Raw genomic sequence first — 20,127 nt, 5'->3', positions numbered from 1 at the left:
CACACAGGCTAGCAGTTTTTTAATTTTTTTTATTCCTTTTTGTTCCTTCAGTCCCTTACTAGTAGTTTTAGAAGCCAGAAAAACCTCTCTGTTGCTAAAGGTTAAAGATATAATTCAATGGGTATGTGACTGAGTGCTGGCGTTTCAGAGGATTCTGTTCAAATCTTGACTCAGACTTGTACTAGCTTCATGGATGTAAAAAAACCTGGCAAACATATATAACAAAGCATTTACCATTTCAACACTCTCCACATATACAGTTCTGTATGTTAATTATCCACATGTGTTGTGTGGATTCTTAGGTCTCACTTTCCTCATGTACAAAGTAGATATAATTATCCATTTACTATGTTGAGAGCCTGCCATGTATCAGACACTGTACTAGACATAAGTGTACAGGAGTGAAAGAAACAGATAAGGTCCCCTGCTCCCAAGGAGTATATAAGCAGCAAGGTTTCTAGTGAAGATTAAATAATTCCAGCACTCAGTACATACTAGTCACTCAATAAACAGAAGCTATGCAAAAGTTGGACAAGAAATAAGAAAAATCATTCGAATTATGGTGTTTGGGTGAAGACTATACCATGGGTTACCAAAAGAACAAACGAATCCGTCTCCAAAGAAATCCAATTGAGAACTACTCCTCAGAAGCAAAGATGGCAAAACTTCAGCTCACTTACTTTGGAAACGTCATCAGGACGCTCCAGAAAAGGACATCATGTTTGCTAGAGGGTCAATGAAAAGGAAATCCTCACCGATGGGAGCTGGCACAGTAACCTCAAAAGCGGACTCACACATACCCATGATCATGAGGATGGCACCAGACTGGGCAATGTTCCATTTTGCTATGCAGGAGCTCACCAGGTGTTGGACGAGGCATAGTGGTTACACGTTGGCCAGCTAACTGCAACGTCAGAAGTTCCAAACCTCCAGCCTCGCCTCAGGGGAGAGATGAGGCTTTCTACTTCTGATAAGCAGTTACAGTCTCAGAACCCCACAGGGGCAGTTCTACCCTGTCCTATAGAGTCACTGTGAGTTGACATCGACTTGACGGCAGTGAGTGTGTTTTGGTTTGGTTTGAGATGGCAGCTAGAAACAGGAACAACATGTTAAAGATTGCTTCTGCTTCTGCTATAATCCATAGAAGGATAACTGTAATCAGTGGCTACAGAGAATGAGGAACTCATTAAAAGACTGCCCCAAGCAGCTCTCACCACCACTCTCTTTTCTTATCCTCAAGTTTTAGACCAGCATTTCTCAACCTTGGCATTATTGACAAGTTAGGCCAGATAATTGTGTATTGCGGGAGGCTGGCTTGTGTGTTGTAGGATGTTTAACAGCATCCCTTGTGTCTACCCAGTAAGTGCCAGTAGCAACCCCACCCAGGCGTGGAAAACAAAAGCGTCTCCAGATATTGCCACGTGTCTCCTGAGGGACAAAAATCACCTCTGGTTGAGAACCACCCCACCGGCCTAGGGAGAGGACGAGCAAGAGGGTCACGATTACTGAAGGCTTTAGGAGCAAGCTGGGAACCTTGTAAATGTATCCATGACTTTTCCCCAACTTGATTGTTTTAACCTGCTGGTGGATATCCAGATTATCAGAAAGTGTCTGAGGAGGAGAACATGTCCCATTTCCTGTTGTCATTGCAATGGCTACTGCAGAAAGCAGCAATTTAAAGTGGAAACCTCACCCTCTCAGAAATGTCATGAACTCCAGGCTGCATTTAACATCCTCTCCACGTATACTTTTCTTTTTATTTCCAGGGTGAACATGATCTTCAATATGGTGGCAAGCTGCAAAATTCTGCCAGCCTTTTAAAATATTATACTTGGCACCACATTGAAGACCCAACTAGGTATTCCATCAAACACACGTAGGACCAACAAACGAGAGGTGTTTGCAAACCACAGGAGAATTAACTCGGGGGGTGGGTAGGGGCTTTTTCAGCTGTGCTTTTTCAGCTGTGAGCTAGCTTGTTTCAGATCGGCGCTTTCCCCCTTTAAATATAATCTCCACCCTCAACAAGGGGCATGTTGGGCGAGGGTGGGACAAAATTATTTAATAGAAAACACCTATACACTCAGAATCTCTCTTAGTTGAGAGCAGACATTCATAGGCTGAAAGGTGGTTTCCACCACTTGGGCCTCGTTAAACTTTGGATCCTACATTGCCAAGGGCTACTCCTAGGACGTTAAAGGGGGCAGTCTTACGACAAATAAAGGCACCTACTGTCATTGAGTCCATTCTGATTCAAAGCCACCGTAGGGGATGGAGTAAAACTGCTCCTGTAGGTTTTCAAAACTGCTCATCTTAACTGGAATAGAAAACTGCATCTTTTTTTCCAAAAGAGCAGCTGATGGTTTCGAACTGCCGACCTTATGGTGAGTAGTCCAATGCATAACCCACTGTACCACCAGGGTTCAAGTGTGACATGTAAGAGGAAGGTTTAGTTTACCCAATGGGAGATAAAGCCATGTGATGTACATCAAGGAAAGTAGTCCACATTCAAACTATACATGGATTCAAGAGGGGTTTAAATGTCTAGGTCTTAGAGCTTCTAGCTGGCTAGATGCTGAGGGCAGAACTCCTAGGTGGTACAAACAGGTAAGCACTTTGGCGCTAACTGAAAGGTTGTAGATTTGAGTCCACCCTGAGGTGCCTGGAAGAAAGAGCTAGTAGTCTACTCCCTCAGCACCAGTTCCAGCCTGGGGGAACCCTCCAAATGCAGATGGGGAAACTGAGGGAAAGCAAGGCTTCCAAACTCTACTGATACATGCTTCCTCAGGAGATGGAAGGAAATCTCCCAGAAGACCCCTCCCCAAGCCTCTACAGGTTCAAGCCAGCTGGGGGTGATCTGCCTTCTGAAGGAACTAGGCGAAGCTCTTAATTCTAGGGGTACCGTCACAGCTCAGTTTACAACATACAAATTTCCAAGCGACTTCTCACGAAGCAGTGACCTATGAAGCTGGTCTGTGTTAGATCTTTTCAGCAGACGGGAGAGAGAGATGGAAGAGAGGGCAGGACCATGAGGTTCAATTACAAGTCCAAGGTCACTGGGTGGATGCCACCTGGTGCTAGGCAAACTTCCCTCAACTGCAAGGTGCGTACTGTGCAAGGCACTGCTTTCTGCGATCGTTTGTGAGGGTGGAGGGGGCGGGGATGCTCTATAGTCAAGGTTGGGGTCTGGGGAAGGTGAGCTCCGAATCCTTAAATGAAAAGCAGAGCAGCTAGACATCTTGCCATCCCCCACCCCCAAAGGGCAAGCGCAGCCTCCTCCCCGCGTCTCCCCGCAGAGCCCAGAAACGTGAAGCGCAGCAGAGAAGCTTCCCGGGGATTCGGTGAGTCAGCCTTGCCTAACTAACTTCATGCGTAAGCTCTCCTCGAGTCGGCGGCGACTCGGGGCTGCGGGTCTGTGTGCGGCGGAGATAAATTTGGGTCTAGAAGGGATGACGTAATGCTAAGCCCAGCGGTAGCTGCCGCCTCCCAGGGCTCCGGTCGCCAGGGCTGCCGGCTGGCAGCCCAAGCACACAGAAACGCACCAAGCAACCCATGTGCCCGTGCCCGTGCCCGCCCCGGGAGAAAGCAGGGAGGGAAGAAGGCACAGAGGAAGGAGGGGGAGGCAGCAAGAATCTGAGCTCCTGGAATCTGGAAGTTTGTTGTTGTTGTTGTTGTGGTTGAACTTGATCGCGGTCCCTGGCAAGGGGCACGTGACTTCTATCCTGGCCTCTCTCCTCCCCCTTAGCAAAAGGCGTCTTCCATTATTAAATGGCCCCTGTTAGATGGCAGCCTAGCTCAGTGGTTATAGTGGCTGTGTTAAACTCGCAGATGGCCTTTATTTTGCATGAGTTTGGATTCACGAAGAAATCTGCATTGCAGGACTCGATAATTATGCACATCTAAGAGCGCCCTCCCGGGTGGTAGGGTGGGTATTAGGGGGCTTGTGATAGGCATTCGACAACGCACTGTGGCGTTTGTTTCACGGATGGTGACATCATGAGGCTGAGCCTCAGCACAGTTCCTATTTTCCAGACGAGAAACGGGAGGCTCAGAGAGGTGTGGGAACTTGCCCAAGGCCACACAGCCATCTGTTGAACAGAGGAGGCAAAGGTTCAGAGCTCAGGCTTTCAGTCTAAAGGTAGCTCTCTCCCCAGCTCCTTAATGGTTGTTTTTTCTGGACTATTCAGTAAAAACAAAAATTACTAACGTGGAATACGTTTTCTGATCTTTTCACCTGTGGGGCCTCAAGCCTTCACTGTCAAGATCAAGTTTCATTCCAATGGGATCAGATGCCTGCTTTTGTTTTCTCGCCAGGGTTCATTTTGTTTCCCTAAGGAAAAGCTGCCCTCAGAATCCACTCCTTCTCTGACCAGGGAGGACCGGAGAGGGGTGTCTCAGGCTCACCCCTTGTACTCACCTCTCTTCTCAAGACGTTTTCAATGAAAAGACCACCATAGGTAAACCTTTGTTATATCTAATTCATTTTTCTCACTGCTTCCTCTTGTTCCCCTCCCCGCCCCCCCAGCTTTTCTCCCCAAATGACATTTCCACTGGTTGCTAATGTTTGGCATTCACCTCCTGTCACTAGTGGCTGTAACCCTCTGGTCTCCTAGGTTCCTTGGCTCCCTGGCACCCCTGGCAGACACCTTGGCCAGCAGGGTACGCTGTGTTCTTTAGAACACACTGCTTCCATTTCTTGAGCTAATACTTGGTCTCAAATTTTTTGCATTGGCATTCAAAAGCTAGACTTAACCTACAGTTTTCTTTGTGTGGATGGTATTTATCAATGTGTAGTATGGCAACTGTGTTTTCCAAGTTATATGAATTATGATTTTAAACCTTTAAGGGGAGAAAAAACAAACACTGGAGGTCTTCCCTGTCTACTCAGAGAATGCCCCCCCCCATTCCTGCCACAGCCCCTGGGTGACCCTTCCTTCCTTCCCCTGCCCCCACACCTTAGCATCACCACCCTCTTCTGGGCAACAAGCTGTGGAGGTTACTCGTAGAACAGGCCAGGCCCTGGACAGGAAAGCAGACGGCCAGCCCCTGCTACTGTGTCTCCATTCTCAACCTCAGGTGCAACATGGATTAAAAAGAGACCCAAAAAACACAGCCAGACTCATGCCTTTCGGAGGACTGATGATGTCTCCGTTTCTCCCAGCTCCTGCATTGCGATTCTGGGGTTCTCCAGAGATCCTTGAATAATCTACCCGTTTGCCTTCTACCTGTCTTTTCGTGATCAGGGACTATGTGCACGGTACTTCGCATACAGTCAGGCCACCCCATCCTCAGCACACCTTACAGAGTCGGATTTTTCTGATGAGGCCCACAAAGGTTAAGTGGTTTGCCAGAGGGAATGAGGGTAGTGAGCAGATTCAAACCGGGATTTTCTGAAGCTCCGTCAACAGCATGCCTCGTGGTATGATTATTCAGACAAGGCCAAGCAAATTGGTTAGAGAAGTGGGCTCACCCAGGGGCAGTACCGCCCCCACCAAGAGGCTTGCGCAGTGTGGAGGAGTATCTTTTGGTGTCACGATGACCGGGAAAGTTCAATGGACATTTATTGAGTGGGAACCAAGGATATTAAGATCCTGCCACGTTCCGGAATAATCCACATACGGAAAAACTCTCCCACCTATCTGTAGCTCCCTTGTGGAGAAACACTAGGTCAGAAAGGCAGCCATTCAACAAATACAAGGGAGTTTCAAAGAAATCCGTGGGAACATGGAATAAAAAGATAATGGAATTCTCCTACCAACTTTTCGAAGCCCCTTCGTATTCTTTTTTTCTCCTTCGTATTCTTAAATTGAGTATCTGCCAGGCACTATGCTACCTTGAGAAGTTGGGAAATAAACAAGACAACTTCCGGTCCATATCTTCAAGGAAACGATTTATCCTCATCCAACAGACTAATGAGAAATGAATAGAATAATTAGGATGGGGGTAAATAACACAGACGGGAGTAGTTTTAGATGGAAGGGGCTATCAGGAAAGATGCTCAAGCCTTCTAGGCCAGCGCCCCACACTTAAGTGAGCACACAGATCACCCGGGGATTGTGGTAAAATGCAGATTCTGTTCCAGCAGGTTTGGGTGGGGTCCTGGGAATCTGCATTTCTGAGTAGCTATCAAGGCATGGCACAGGTGCCCATCCCAGGGCTATAACCCGGAGTTTGCATTTTACTCTAACTAGACAGGAAAGAAAGTACGGGAGGGCTTTGAACAAGGGAGTGGCATGAATGCAGTTATATTTCAGAGCACTCTCGTTTTCTCGATCTCAATCAAGAACAGCAAAATGCTGGACCCGGTGCCTCTGACCAGAACCAGCTGGCCTGCATTCCCAAGGTTGCAGCCAGGGTCCCAAGCTCACATCTGTGGCTCATACTCACCTCTCCTGTCTGGCTCCTTTGGCACAAGCCTTTGGCTCCCAGCACGGGCCGGCCGAGTTGCCCTACAAGTTTGGGTGCCTTCAGGAAATCTAGTACAGCCTGGTGGGGTGTGGACTCATGCCCTGACACCCGCCTGGGCAGAGCCTTCATCAAGGGATGAGGAAGTTCCCCAAGTGTGCTGGGCAAGATGGTAATGCACATGCAAACAGCACCACTGCCCTCCACTAACTGGTCCCAGTGCCAACATCCAAAGAACCTGGGAAGGTTTTGGATACCCCTCTCTGCCCCAGGAGGAGTGGGGAGAAAGGGAAGTCTGTTCAAGTGGGCAGACCCAAGGGGACCCTCAGTCTGACTTCAACTCTTCTAGATACCATCGCTTGCCTCTCGCTGATTCCTGTCCCAGAGGCTTCTCCAAGGGCCTTAGGGTCTCCCTGGAAAGACAGGGAACCCTGAATTTGTGCCTCAGCTCCACAACTGTTTGTAGCAGACAGCCTTGCGAGTTAGTCAGCCTTGCTAATACTTTCCTTATCTACAAACTGAGGAGAAATTAAAAAACAAAACAAAACAATGACCATAGAATCAATTCCATCCCATGGAGATCGTATGTGTGCATATGTGTATGTGCGTATGTAGAACTGTGCTCCACAGGGTTTTCAATGGCTGTTTTTCCAAAAGGAGATCACCATGGCCTTTCTTGTGAGACACCTCTGGGTAGACTGGATCCTCCAGCCTTTTGGTTACTAGAGAGGCATAGTAACTGGTTGTATCACCCAGGGACTCAGAGAATAATTATAGTACCTTCTTACTGGAAGAATGTGGGGACTGCACGAGCAAAGGCAGGTGAAGCACTTAGCCTTGTGTTGACACATAGTGAATGCTCAATAAAAGGGGGCCAACATCACTCTTCCTTTGGAGCACCAAGAAGACATTGTCCTTGTCAGCAGTTCTCTTAGAGACAAGATTACCATACTCCCAGAAGACAGATGAGAACTGCTCATTGGTCTTCCTTGGTTGACTCTTTGGAGTGGAGAACTGGTACTGGAAGACAGACACATTTCACTTTGGAAGCACCAAGCATAGTCCTTGGTCCCTGCAAGCTTTCAAAATTATTTTTGGGGGGTTGAGCTAAACTTTTCAGCTGGCGGGAAGAATGAAAGTCATATGAAAAGCACTTGGAATCTTGGAAGTTCAGAATTACAGTTGGGAGGGCCAGGGGTGGTAGGGAGATGACACAGTGACCCCAAAGGTAGTTAGTTCTGTGTCCCTGTAGAATAAAAATAAAGTCTACAATAGGTTCCGCTGGTACATTCAGGGCCAAGGTCAGAGCATCCCTGCCATCTATTTGAATACAATAGGCCACCTAATCCCAAGTCATCTTTATTCAAGTATTCTTGCTAAGGACAATAATCATACAGAACAAACTTCCTCAAATCATAGGTCATCCAAATCCTCTGTAGGTCATTCAAATCCTCTATGGTTGAGTTTAGCCAGAATTTTCCTGCCCCCTCCTCACTCAGGGTAGTGTTCACCTTTCTAGTCTGGCTGTTTGAAGATCCTTAGGGAACCCTGAGGGAGGCCCAAGTTGTTTAAGTGCTCAGCTGTTAGCAGAAAGGCTAAAGGTTCAAATCCACCCAGAAGTGCCTTGGAAGAAAGGGCTGGCGATCTACTTCTGAAAAACTAGCCACTGAAAACTTCACGGGGGCACAGTCCTACTCCAACTGGCCCGGGGTCGCCATGAGTCAGAATTGACTGGATGGCAGCTGTGTTTGGTTTCTCAGCTGACTGCGGAGTCAGACATTAGAAGCATGTGGGTCTTTCAGAGAATGAACTTGGTGGGAACCCTGGTGTAGACAGTCTTCCAAGTGCAGACGGCCCCTGTCTGCAAGGAACTGAGAGTGGAATGTGTTTGTTTACAAAGCTGCTTACATGGTACTTGGTTTTCTAAACTCAGGCCAGAAAGAAAAAAAAAAGTCAGCTCCAAAGATATTATGAGGACAAATACAAAAACACAAAGGATTTTAAGCATGGAGACTTGGGGGTGGGGGTGGGCAGGAGAGTGGGCAAGCCGTTTGGAAGACTAGGATAAATGCCTGTCCTGTTTTCAGGAACAGACACACAAAGCCCAAGTGAGAAATAATCCTGTGTGGTTGGAGGTCACTTTACGGGGAATTTCCGAAACCTAGCCCTGACCCTCAGTTGGTGACCAAAAGGTCTGCAGTTTGGGCTCCCCAGCAGGTCACTGCTCAGGAGAAAAGGCGGGGTGAGCTGCTTCTAAAACATATACAGGCTAGCAAACCCCGAGGGGCAAGTCTGGTTGACTCAATTTTCTCCTATTTGGTCCCAGTGAGCCAGAATCCATCGGTCGGCACACAACCACAGGCCTGGAAGAGAGGATGCCCTCCATGAAGGTGGGCACTGTAACTCTCTCCAGGGCCTGGCCCAGCGCCAGTGGGGGCTCTTTAAATACCCGCTTAATGCATAAATGAGGCGATGAACTCCAAGAATGTTAGAGAGAAGTATTGGCATGTGACCTAAGCCCACATTTTACAAGCACCTTGGCCAAAAGCTCCCTTGAAGAGGGTTCCTCTAGTTTAAAAATTTTAAGGGATTCTGTTTACACCCATTTCCTGGAGGCCTCTTTATTGCTGAAAACAAGAGTCACCTGAACTTACAGAATACTTTACCAGCCTGGGGGCCCCGGGAAGCCTGCTACAACCCGGAAGCTCATAGTGGGAGTGGCAGATGCCCATTATTTGGGGCCAGAGAAGTCAAGTCAACTGTTGACAGCATTAACACTTCTGGCGTGGCCACTCAGGGACAACCATATCAGAGAAGATTGCTTCCCTGAAATTTCGCACAAGAGCCAGAGAGTAGGTGTCTGTCCCTGGGGAGACCAGCCAGTCTGTCTGTCTGTCTTTCTTCTTCCAGGGCAGCCCTGAGCTCTACTCTACCTCCCACTGTCAGAAAGAGACCAGTCTGGGAAGGCTTGACTCCCTCCTCCCCAGAAAGGCTCAGACCACCATCCCATCCCTGCTACAGCCTTCTGGCCCTTTCTTTCCCCAAATATGAAAGAAAATATTTTTCCTAAGTATGGAATATGCAAATGAGCTTCATTTAGAAAGACTATTGCTGAATGGTGCAATGACCTTTGCAATTGCCAGACACACCCAGGGCTCCGCAAACTGGGTCGGAGAACTGCTGACTTTCTGAACACCTGGGTCCTAAAACAAAGGAAGGCAAAGTTCGGGGCTCTGCCTGGGACCTGTTCTCGCCTCAGGTGGGTGAGAGCACACTCCAGGAGGACCTGGCTCAGCCTCTGCTGTGTCATCTTAAGCAGGCAACTATCCCTCTCTGGGCCTCAGCTTCCTCTTCGGTATTGTGAGGATGATTGGGGGGGGGGGGGGAGCAGGGGTGACATCTGGGGCCCGAGGCTCTGTTTTATCACCTGCTTTCTCTAAGAACCAAACCCAAAATGAAGGGGCAAAGTGAATGGCTCAGAAGGCCAGGCCTTCCTCCAACTTGTGCCTGCTGGAAATGGCTTTCTTCCTCCTGCAAGATTTCCATTTCTTGTCAGGCTGTTGTTTTCCCACTGATTTTCTCCTTTCCTTGTAAACTCAAAAGCCACAAAGCCACATTGTACCTCCCCCCAAATGGGTCCTTTGGAAGATGGAGCTGGCCGGGGGAAGGTGTGTCAGGCTGAACTTTCTGGTAGTATCTAAGTGAAGACCAGGCCAGGGCAAGCATGTGCTCTCCTCCAGAAACCCAGTTTAAATCAATATTTATCCAACTGTATTTATAGAAAGTGGTGGTGGTAGGGAGGAGGGGGCGGGGTGGGGAGGTGGGGAGGTGCGGGGGTAGCAGGGGATCTAAAACAGAACAAGCCACAATGACTGATGCAAATCTTTGTGGCCAAATTGTTTCTGCCGGGCCAGGCTTTTTTTTTTTTTTTTTTAAAGGCAAAAGACCCGGGCTTTTGATGAACCTGCTACAGGCTCCAGTACCATAGCAACAGCCCAAGGTCTCTAATATGCCCAGAGGACAGACTTGGGAAAGGCAGCAGGGAGGTGGGGCTGGGGGTTTCCTAGGAGCGAACCCTAGGCTTGATCTTGGGCCAGGAAAGTTGAACAACTCTGAAAAACAAAACCAAGTCAAACCTCTCTGGCTGACTATTTTGTCTCCTGCCTTATTTCTCGACCTTCTCTAAGCAGGGTATGTGCAGGAAGAGACAATCAACAGGGTGTTCCAAACACCAGCACTGCTTCAGGGTACTGGTTGACCGTGATCAAGTCACCTCACCTGCCTGGACTTCAGTCCTTGGTTGTAAAAGGAGTACACGAGTGTACGGTTAGGATCACAGAGCCAGAGGTGTAAGTTCAAAACTAAGACCAGTCGCTTACTAGCCATGTGACCTTTGGCAAGCTACTCAATATCCCTGGCTCCTCGGCTACCCCTTCCATAAAATGGGAGCAATAAAATTCGTGGAGTTGTAGGACTGAAGACAGGCGGAGAGCATGCGTGTTTAGCCCTGGGTTTGACGTACAGTCAGCACTCAGCGAATGGCAGCTAGGAAGGAGTTAGAGCATGTAATTTGTTGCTCCTTCATTCTGGCACCCTGTTTCCTGCCGTTTCACCTCCAGACTTTTGCCATGCCACCCCCAGAGGAAAAGTCGAATCTCTGGGTGTGTCCACAGGACAGCGCTTTGGTCAGACAGGGATGGTAGGTGAGCAGCTGTTGTTTTACTTGGGTGGCTAGTGGATCCTCTTTTTCCACCCAAACCAGGTATAGCTCCTTTTACTCCCTAAATTCCTGCCCTCTTGCCCTGAGTCCCCTCATTGGCCCTCTAAAGGCCACAAGGATATCCTCAAAAGTCTGTACCTGGCATTCAGTAATGGGCAGAGGTCATATTTTGAATCAGGGGGAGGGGGGTTGCTTGGATTCAGGATGCATAATTTGGTATGCAGAAGAAATATAAGCCAGACCTAAGAATGTGCTTCGCACAACTCCACCAAAAACAAGTATCCGGCCCCGGCTGTAAGTCAACTCACCAAGTATTTGGGGGGAAAACAAGCGTTTGCAAATGGTCTTTGCTGAATAAGTGTTTCCTAGAGGAATGCAGGCCTGCCACATAGAAAGGTGACCTACTAGGACAATGCTGGGTGCCACTGAGTCCACTTGGACCAGCCATACCCTGCGACAGAGCAGAGCTGCCCCACAGGGTTATCTTGGCTGTCATCTTAACTGAAAAGATCATTGCGGGTCTTTCTCCCAGGGCATTGCTGGTTGGGTTTGGGCTGCCAGGTTAGCAACCACATGCTTAACCGCTGTGACACCAGGGCTCCTCGTTAGCAGCCTCAAAGGCCTCCGTTTTAGCACAAGTGGCCCTATCCCCACCTTCAAAGCCACATTCATTCTCAGGGTCACATTAGTGACAGTAGACAGTGTCAATGCTCCAGGACAGACCCACCATCTTCTTCCAAAGAGCACGGTCTCATAGTCCAAAGGCAACCTGTGCTGACTTCGGGGATATCTCCAGGTCCCTTGGAGGGGCTTAATATGTCCAACTCTTCTCTAAGCCTACCAGATAGCCTCTGGCCTCTAGGCCATGCCACAGCCAGTGAACCACAAAGCCAGCCAATCGAGCAATGTCCATGAACTGTGCACTGTGTGTCATGGTGACAGAGACCAACATACTGCAAGGATAAAGCGCGCGCAGAGGAAGCAGAGGATGGCACAGAGATAGCCAAAGCCCAGAGAAAATTTTACTTATTGAGCACCCACTACTACATCCTAGATATGTTCTGTGCAGTGTCTCACTGAGCTGTTCAGCAATGACATGAAGCTGGTGATTTTACATTTGGTTTTCACAGAAAAAGAAATGGAGGAACCTCAGAGATCAGATCACTTGTGCCCAAGGCCACAGAGTCAGTCAACAGTGGAGTGGAAATCTGGGCCCTGTGTGGTCCCACTCCTAAACTTGCTTGCTTTCAGCGAACTACTCCTGCTTATGGAACAGTGAGTTTGGGTGGGCTAACACAGCCTGGGGAAACATCCTGGAGGAGGTGGGAATGGACTTAGGTTTGGATGCAGGAAGGGCAAGCTGCAGGGGACCCTAAGGAAGTCAAGAAAGGAAGCATTCCAGATGGACTGAGGAGTCAAGCCCAGTGGCAGGGCTGTGTGTTTGACAGGCAGCATTGACTTGCTGAACTGGGAGCAGAGGTGTCATGGTGGAGACAAAGCAGATTAAGTCAGGGAGGCAGGGTGGGGCCACATGACAGTAAGAATCAGCTTCCTCCTCCAGGAGAAAGAGGCAGCCTCTTGGCCTGTCCAGTTCCTACCGAAACACCCCACCCTGCAAACCAGGTAAACCACTCCAGAGAGCAACCCAGATGTTTGACTCCTCACTAATCCTGCTACTTGTCTGTCTCCACAGCCACTCTCCCCAGCACAGAGAAGGGACCATCTCTCCTCCAGAACTTACCTGCTCTCCGTGGCTCCCCCTGGCTGGCCAATATGCACTTAACATTCCGTTGTGAAACTTCCTTTATCTTTCAGTTTTAACCTTTTCCAAAACAAGGGCTAAATCTAAATCTTTGGCTGATTCAGTACTAAAACACCACTCCATTCTCTCTCTCTCTCTCTCTCTCTCTCTCTCTCTCTCTCTCTCTCTCTCTCTCTCTCTCTCTCTCTCTCTCTCTCTCTCTCTCTCTCTCTCACACACACACACACACACACAATGTGTATGCGTAGAGGTGATAACAGGTATTTATGTACATGTCCTTTTTGAATCTGTGACACTAAGGACAGTCTCCACGACTAAGTACTTCTGGAGCAGTACGATTGAGATTCGCAGGGTTTCACATCTGTTGACACTTCCGGGGAGTGTACGTGCAGAATCTCCCAAGTTCAAAATATTCCTTCTCTGCTTTTGGAGTCCCCAGCCTGGCACAGAACAGGCAGGAGGCGATACTGGGTGACTTCATATAATCCCCCCTCCCCGAAGAAAAACACTCACCCAATCTACCGGAAATAATTCAGCACAGTGGCCAAACCCTCCTAAGTACCGAAACCTCAACGAAGCAATGAAAAGCCGTTCTGGCTGCAATGGAAAATACGGCAAGCCCTGCCAAGTCGGGACTTTGCAAACCACAGGAAAAACAGAACGTGTGAACTCGCGACTGGGGTCAACTCGTGTCGTTCGGGGAGGTCTCCCTGAACCTGAAATGGAGACTCTGCCGTCACCGTCTCCGAGAAGAGCGTCCCTTTAAGAAGGGTCTGGACCAGCTGGCCGCACTACGCTCCCGGAGATTTCCTGGCTCTCCTCCTGGCCCCACCCCCGCGCTTTCGGCCTCAGCAACGCGTGACGTCATAGGAGGCTGCAGCTGCCGATTGGCTGAGCCACGCAGCTAGGTCAAGTCCAGTCAGAGGAAAGAAGTTTGTCTCCATGTGGAAACCATGTGTCTCTAGCTGGGAGGGGGAGGAGGAGGAGGCGGAGAAACTGAGATCAAGTGATTATAAGGGAACTGGCAGAAATGAAGGCGGGGAAGTGGTGCACCTGAGCCGGCCAGAAATGCCCTTTGCAGTAGGGACCTAAGAACTTGCACAGCAATGAAAACAGAAATATCAAAACCTAAGGCGCCCTCCCTGGAGGGCGCTAGGGTCCTGTATGCTTCCAGAAAGCAGGACCCTGGGCAATGCTGAAATTCTATCAGAACGCCCAGATTCCCGTTCCCTCCCCCAACCAACAAATGATGTAAGCGTCGCCAAAAGCGGGGCTCTGGAGCAAAACAAGCCCCGCGCGCACGGAGCGACCCGCAGTGCCCGAGCCCGGCGCACGCACGACCCGCCCCCGACTCGCGTTATTGCTGTGCACACGCGGGCCGCCGTGACGCGCGGGCATTGTGTGCAAGGAGCAGAAAACAACGGCGAGCGCCGCCGGAGCGAGAAGCGCCCCCCAGTAAAGCCAGATCGCTGTAGGGCCGGCGTTTGCCGTCCCGGAGACACAGACCGGGGTGGGAGACCCCGAAAGTGGGGAGAAGACATCGGTGGGCTGCTTGGGTTGACGGGTGCGACGGGTGGGGGTGGGGGGTCGAGTAGTGGACGACCCGGCGATGGTCCCACGGAGTTGGCTGGAGAGCCCCCAGCCTGCTGAGGTGTCAGGGAGGTGACAAGGGTCTGGAGCGGGGCTCCCCCAGCCAAACCAGGCAGGCGCAGCGCCCCACGCGCCCGGGGGAATCTGGGGGCCGTTGGCATCACGTCATGCAGAGCCAAACAGCGGCTGCGAAAAGAGGCGAGAGAGCTAAAAATACTCCCGCGGGGAGCCGGCTGCAGGAGGGGGGCTGAGGGCTGATTACGCTCACGAAGTTGACTTTGGCTGGGGTGCCGCGACATCAGAGCCCCCCTGGGAGGCCTACAGGCTCGCAGCGCGGACCCCTCTGGAGAGGAGCCCAAAGGACGCCCCTAGGCTCGCCCGGCCCGGGGAGCCCTGCCCGGAGCCACCGCGGGCCCGCCCCGCTCGGGGCCGGGCCGGGCCCTCTGCTTACGTGACTAGTGGCCACGCCGGAGCCCCGGCACGGGGTAAACAAGGAGGTGGCGGCGGCCAAGGGTGGGGGTGGGGGTGGGGGTGGGGGGGTGGAGATCTCCGATTGTCTGTGGGACGCCGAGGAAGCTCGGGCGGCTCCCTCGATACCTCGCGGGACTGGGGGTGGGGGCGAGCAGGCCACATACTGCCAAGGGGTCCTCTTGGGTTCCCCCTCCGTCAGGGCCGACACCAAGAGACAGACTCCGGAGAGCCAGGGACCCGGACTGGGAGAAGGTGGGGGGGGGCGGCTTCGTAGCTAAAGAAATCGCGCCCCTCCCCCAGCCAACAAAAGCAAACACATCACACAAAACCAGGTCCTCGCGCAGCTCCCCACCAGCTTTTCAGAAACTGCCCTCCGGACCAATGCACACCCCGACACGCCACCCCCCCCCACCGCCCCCACCCGGAATAATCGCAAAGCTGTTTGACTACACAGCTCGCGCTGCGCCTCGCTCACAACCCAGGCACCCCGGGAAAACAGAAGAGAAAGAAAAGAGCACAGCGCCCACAGCCCAGCACAAATCCTTGGGCTTTTTGTTTTTTAAGCTTTTTTTTTTTTGCTTTCCAGCGACTGCATAATTCCCTGCCAACACACGATCGCTTTAATCCTGGAGGTCGGGACACCGGCTAGCGAAGATGTTTTTGTATGTTTGCCGGTTGTTGTGTGTCGGGGTGGTGGTGGTGGTGCGTGTGCGTGTGCAAGATCTGACACGTTGCAATCGGACCTTTCTCTCGCTCCAGTCTCCGAGCTTCCTACTTGTTCAAGACGACTGAAAGAGCCCGGGTCTCTCCGACCAGTGGGTCCGTCTGCCCCGGCCCCTTCCCCCCTCCTCGCACATATTATTGTGAGGATGGCGCTGGAGACGCCACACGCGCGTGGCCCCCGTTAGGGCGCTGGGTCCATTGCCAGGGGAGGGGGGGGCTGGCAAGAGCAAAAAAGAAACACACGCACACATAAAGGAGCCAGGCTGGGTGGTGCGCCCAGCACCCCTACCCTACCCCAAGCATCGCTCTCCGCTGAAACAGGGGGTGGCCAAAGAAATCGACCAGGAAGGTTTGTCTTCCTCCCCTTGCACGCTCTCGGGGCGCAGGCTCTCGGAAAATAAACCGCACACAACAGCCCACACCTTTCCACCCCCGATTGTTTCCTACGAAATCCCAAAGTTTCCTTCGAGCCCTGTGCCCCTCGCCAAGTTTCCCGAGCGCGGGGCAGCGGGTCCCACTCGAGCTGCTGGCGCTGCCTGGCCTGGCCGGCCTGGTCCTGGGGTGTGAGTGGGGGGGGGTGGCACCCCAGGACAGGGAAGGCGTAGAGGGACTGTGTCCGTGAACACCATGGCCTGTGCCCAGCTCTGCCCCACGAGGGGGAAGAAAGAAAAATCGGCGTAGACAGGAGCGAGGCACTGAGCCTGAGCCCACGCCGCGCGGGGGGCTGTGTGGTGGTTGTTATTGTTATACGTGTGTGTGTGTGTGTGTGTGTGTGTTTTCTGACGCCGCTGAGCTCAGCTCACGGTTTCCAACTTCTGTGTCCCCACCCTACCCAGGAACGAGCGACAGAAAAACAACACTTGTCTGCCGGAGAAGGCTGGGGGGCGCGGGGGGGGGCGGCGAGGAAGAAAGGCCACCTCCAAGAGATGAGCTCCCGGCTCGGTTGTCAGCAAACAACACTCGCCTTGCTCCTGGGCCGGGCCGTCCTCTCGGCCCCCGGAGACAGACAGACCCAAGCACCGACAGAACCCCCTCCCCCTCGGCCCCCGGTCCCCCCCCCCCCTGCTTGTCTTTGTTACATCTTTAGCAGCTTGGTGCGTGCACGTCCTTTCTCCAGTGTCATCGGCTTTACAGCCGAAGACTCTGTGTGTGTGTGTGTGTGTGTGTGTGTGTGTGTGTGTGTGTGTATTGATGGGGGTGGGGGGTTGGGAGGAGATGCAGGCTGAGTAGGCGTCAGGGGTCGCCCAAGTGGGCGAGGAAGAAAGCGCCGGGAGCTGAGGAGGAGCCGAGGGGGCCCCCCAAACTTACTTTTGTTTTCTTTCTCGATCTGCTCCAGGTAGCTGGCGGCCTCCAGCAGAATCTGCACGTTCTGCAGAAAAGTGTTGATGTGCTTCTCCATCGAGTTCTCGCTGGTGTTGAAGATGTCCGAGAAGGGGCACCTGGGCTTGGCCCAGGCGGGCTCCTCGGGCTGGGCCGGGGGTTGGGGCGCGGCCGCGGCCGGGGGCACGGCCGGGGGCGCGGCGGGGACCGGCCCCGCGCCCTCGCAGCGCGCCTCCTTGCGCGGCCGCCCGCGTTTGCCCATGGGGGGGCTGGGGGTCCGCCGAGTTCGTCCTCTCTCGGGGCTGCTCGGCCCGTTCGAGCGCGGAGCCCCCGGGAGCCCCGGCCGGTTGGAGCGGAGGAGGCGCTGGGGCGAGGAGCCGGCCTGACTTCCCGAGCCTGGCTGCGTGCAGTTGTGTGTGTGCGTGTGTGTCGGGCTGGCTGTGGATCTGTGTGTATGGGAGATTGAATGAACCTACAGGACAGACGGAGGCGCTCTGGCGCCTGGGTCCTAGTGCGAGCCCGCCTCCCTGAACGGTCAAAATAAAAGGTGGAGACGAGAGGCAGGGACCGCCCCTCCTGCCCCCCCCGCCCCCCCGCGACACTTCCCCTCCCCCGAACCTTACCCCGAATCTTTTAATGTAATGGGAATATGTGTGTGTGTGTGTGTGTGGATATAATATATATATTCACACACACACATATATATGATTGCCTTTGAATGCACCTGCTTAGAAACAAACTACTAACGTATTTTCCCCTTCACATACTCATACGTCCAACACAATACCCAATAAATGGTAGCAACTGTGAATTTGTTGTTGTTGAGATAATAGCATAAGTTAAATGGGAAGGTTGTAACTTGAAGCTCCTTTTCCTACAGCACACACACACACACACACACACACACACCAGGGAGTGCCACTGCCACACAGACCATGAAATCCCCAGGCCCCCAGGCCGCCAAGTCCGGTTACAGATTTACTCCCCTTTTCTTATCCCTTCAAATGCAAAGTTATTTTCCAGGAAGGGGAGGAGATGTAAGCATCTCTGCCACCCTCCCCTGCCCAGCCCAAGTCCAGCTGTGCAAAGCCCACAGCAGGGGGGCACCACACCTGGCTCCCTTTTATTTGACAGAGGCCCAAGTGACAACCCAGGGGCCCTTCCCACCCCCCACCCCCATTTGAACACCACCTTCCCTGGCTGACCCTGTTGTTTTCACTGCTGTTGCTGTCACCCAGTCAGGGTCTGGAAGCTTCCAGCCCTGGGGGGTGGGGGGGTATTGATTAAAAGCAGGGGGATCATTGGGCACTACTCTGGAGTCCTGTACCATAGAGATGGCTTCTAGTCCTAACAGTGCTGCACACGGGCCGGGAAGCTTAGGCAAATCCCTTAAACTTTCTTACCAGAAGTTTCATGGTTCCTGAGACCCATGATAAGGTTCTCGAGTAATGAGATCCAGTCTGAACACACTACACACATTGCTTGGCCCATAGTAAGGTCATGCCTTTCAATCCTGACCCAGCCAAGAGGCTGGTCTTCCATTCTGATATCCAGGCACACCTCATTTTATTGCGGTTCCCTTTCTTTCCCTTGGAAGATATTGAGGGTTCCCGCGATATCCCTGCAGTGAGCAAGTCTATGGATCCTATTTTTCCAACACAGCCTACTCACTTTGTGTCTGTGTCACATTTTGATAATTTTCACAATAGTTCAAGCGTTTTTATAATGCTATTGCACACTGAAGAGGCTACAGTACAGTGTAAAACAATTTTTATATGCACTGGGAAAGCAGAAGAACTCGTGTGACTTATTTTTTTCACCATATTCACTTTATCGGGGTGGTCTGGAACCGAACTCACAATCCCTCTAACGTGTTCCTGTAACTTGCACCTAAGGGCACTTATACAAGAGACAGGTAGCAAGAACCTCTGTACTTCCTTGGAAAACAATCCTATAAGCCCATCTAAATATACGACCTTGCAAGACCACCTGGAATGGTCCTCCTAAACATACTGCCATTGAGTGACTGCCAACTGGGCAATCTTACAGGGCAGAGTTGAACTGCTTCTCATCTCTGGTGAAGTAGCCAGGGAGTTTGAACTACCAACCTTTTCGTTAGCAGTCCAAATGCTTTGCCCATGGTGCCACCAGGACTCCTTGGGATTGTCCTCTGGTGGAAGCACTTACATAGAAGATCCAGAGAATGCTGCCCCCTGGAGTTGTAGGAGGCAGCCTCCCACTCTAAAGCAGTTTCATACACATTTGTCGTGTAGACGCTGGAAATGGGAACCTTTACAAGAAGAGAAAGATTTGTTTGTAAAACGACGTACGCTTACAGAGCACATACACATATCCTCATAGAGCCTCAAGAAAATCCTCGTGTCCTTTTAAAATAGCATGACCTGCCGTGGAGATGACAAGAGCAGCCATTTTTAAAGCTAGTGTATTTGTGAAATTTGGGACCCTAATATAATCATATTACTCACTCTGGTGATCTGTTTCTGTGAAACGTATAGCCTAGATGATCTATCAGAGGAGGTCACTACAGCCAAAAATTGGCGCAGTGGCACAAACCAAAGCCCCCAACAACAAATTCTCTGTTCATTTTCCCCTATGACAAATTCTACACAGTTCGTCTCTCCATCCGAAGACGAGGGAAGACCATAGACACTCCTAAGAGCTGAGAGATCAAAAAGTTCCACTTCCAATACCAAAACACTTACATATTTTGTTTGTTTCTATCGTAACGATGTGAGCGGTTCCTTTTAAAGGGTCTATAAGTGTCTAAGGATTTCACACATCCTCATGAATGTACAATTTCAAACAAACATTATCCAATGCCAGTTTGCAAAAGCTGGCACAGTGTGCGGCAGACCTGGCCTTCCTTGTCCCGGATGAAAGATGCCAGTGGGACAATGAGCCAGCCAAGCCCAGAGAAAAATGTGGGCCTTTCATTCTCAGAAGGAGGCATGGGTCGCTTGTGTACATATACGGTGCCCAAACCCACATATAGATTTATATACACCCATTGAGACAGGCGCACCCCCACATATGAGTGCTGGGCCAGGGGGTGGTGTGTTCTGTAATTATTTATTTATCCCTTCTTCGATCCCTCATACGTCTGCGGGCCTCAGAA

At 51.3% G+C, this 20,127-nt stretch overlaps 1 protein-coding gene across 1 annotated transcript in view; it reads right to left on the bottom strand.

Annotated features, from left to right (window-relative positions):
- The window catches only part of MXI1 (MAX interactor 1, dimerization protein), a 75,944-nt gene extending 58,466 nt beyond the window's left edge, over positions 1 to 17,478 (bottom strand). The window contains exon 1 of the mRNA XM_075533825.1: positions 16,980 to 17,478. Coding sequence (XP_075389940.1) covers positions 16,980 to 17,253 — 274 coding nt within the window. The 5' untranslated portion in view covers positions 17,254 to 17,478. The remainder of the gene's footprint in view (positions 1 to 16,979) is intronic.
- Between the last annotated feature and the right edge of the window lie 2,649 nt (positions 17,479 to 20,127).

The sequence above is a fragment of the Tenrec ecaudatus genome, chromosome 16 (assembly GCF_050624435.1).
Source record: "Tenrec ecaudatus isolate mTenEca1 chromosome 16, mTenEca1.hap1, whole genome shotgun sequence".
NCBI classification, from domain to species: Eukaryota; Metazoa; Chordata; class Mammalia; order Afrosoricida; family Tenrecidae; genus Tenrec; species Tenrec ecaudatus.
The sequence above is the reverse complement of the archived record's forward strand: the minus strand, read 5'-3'. Positions and strand labels throughout refer to the sequence as shown.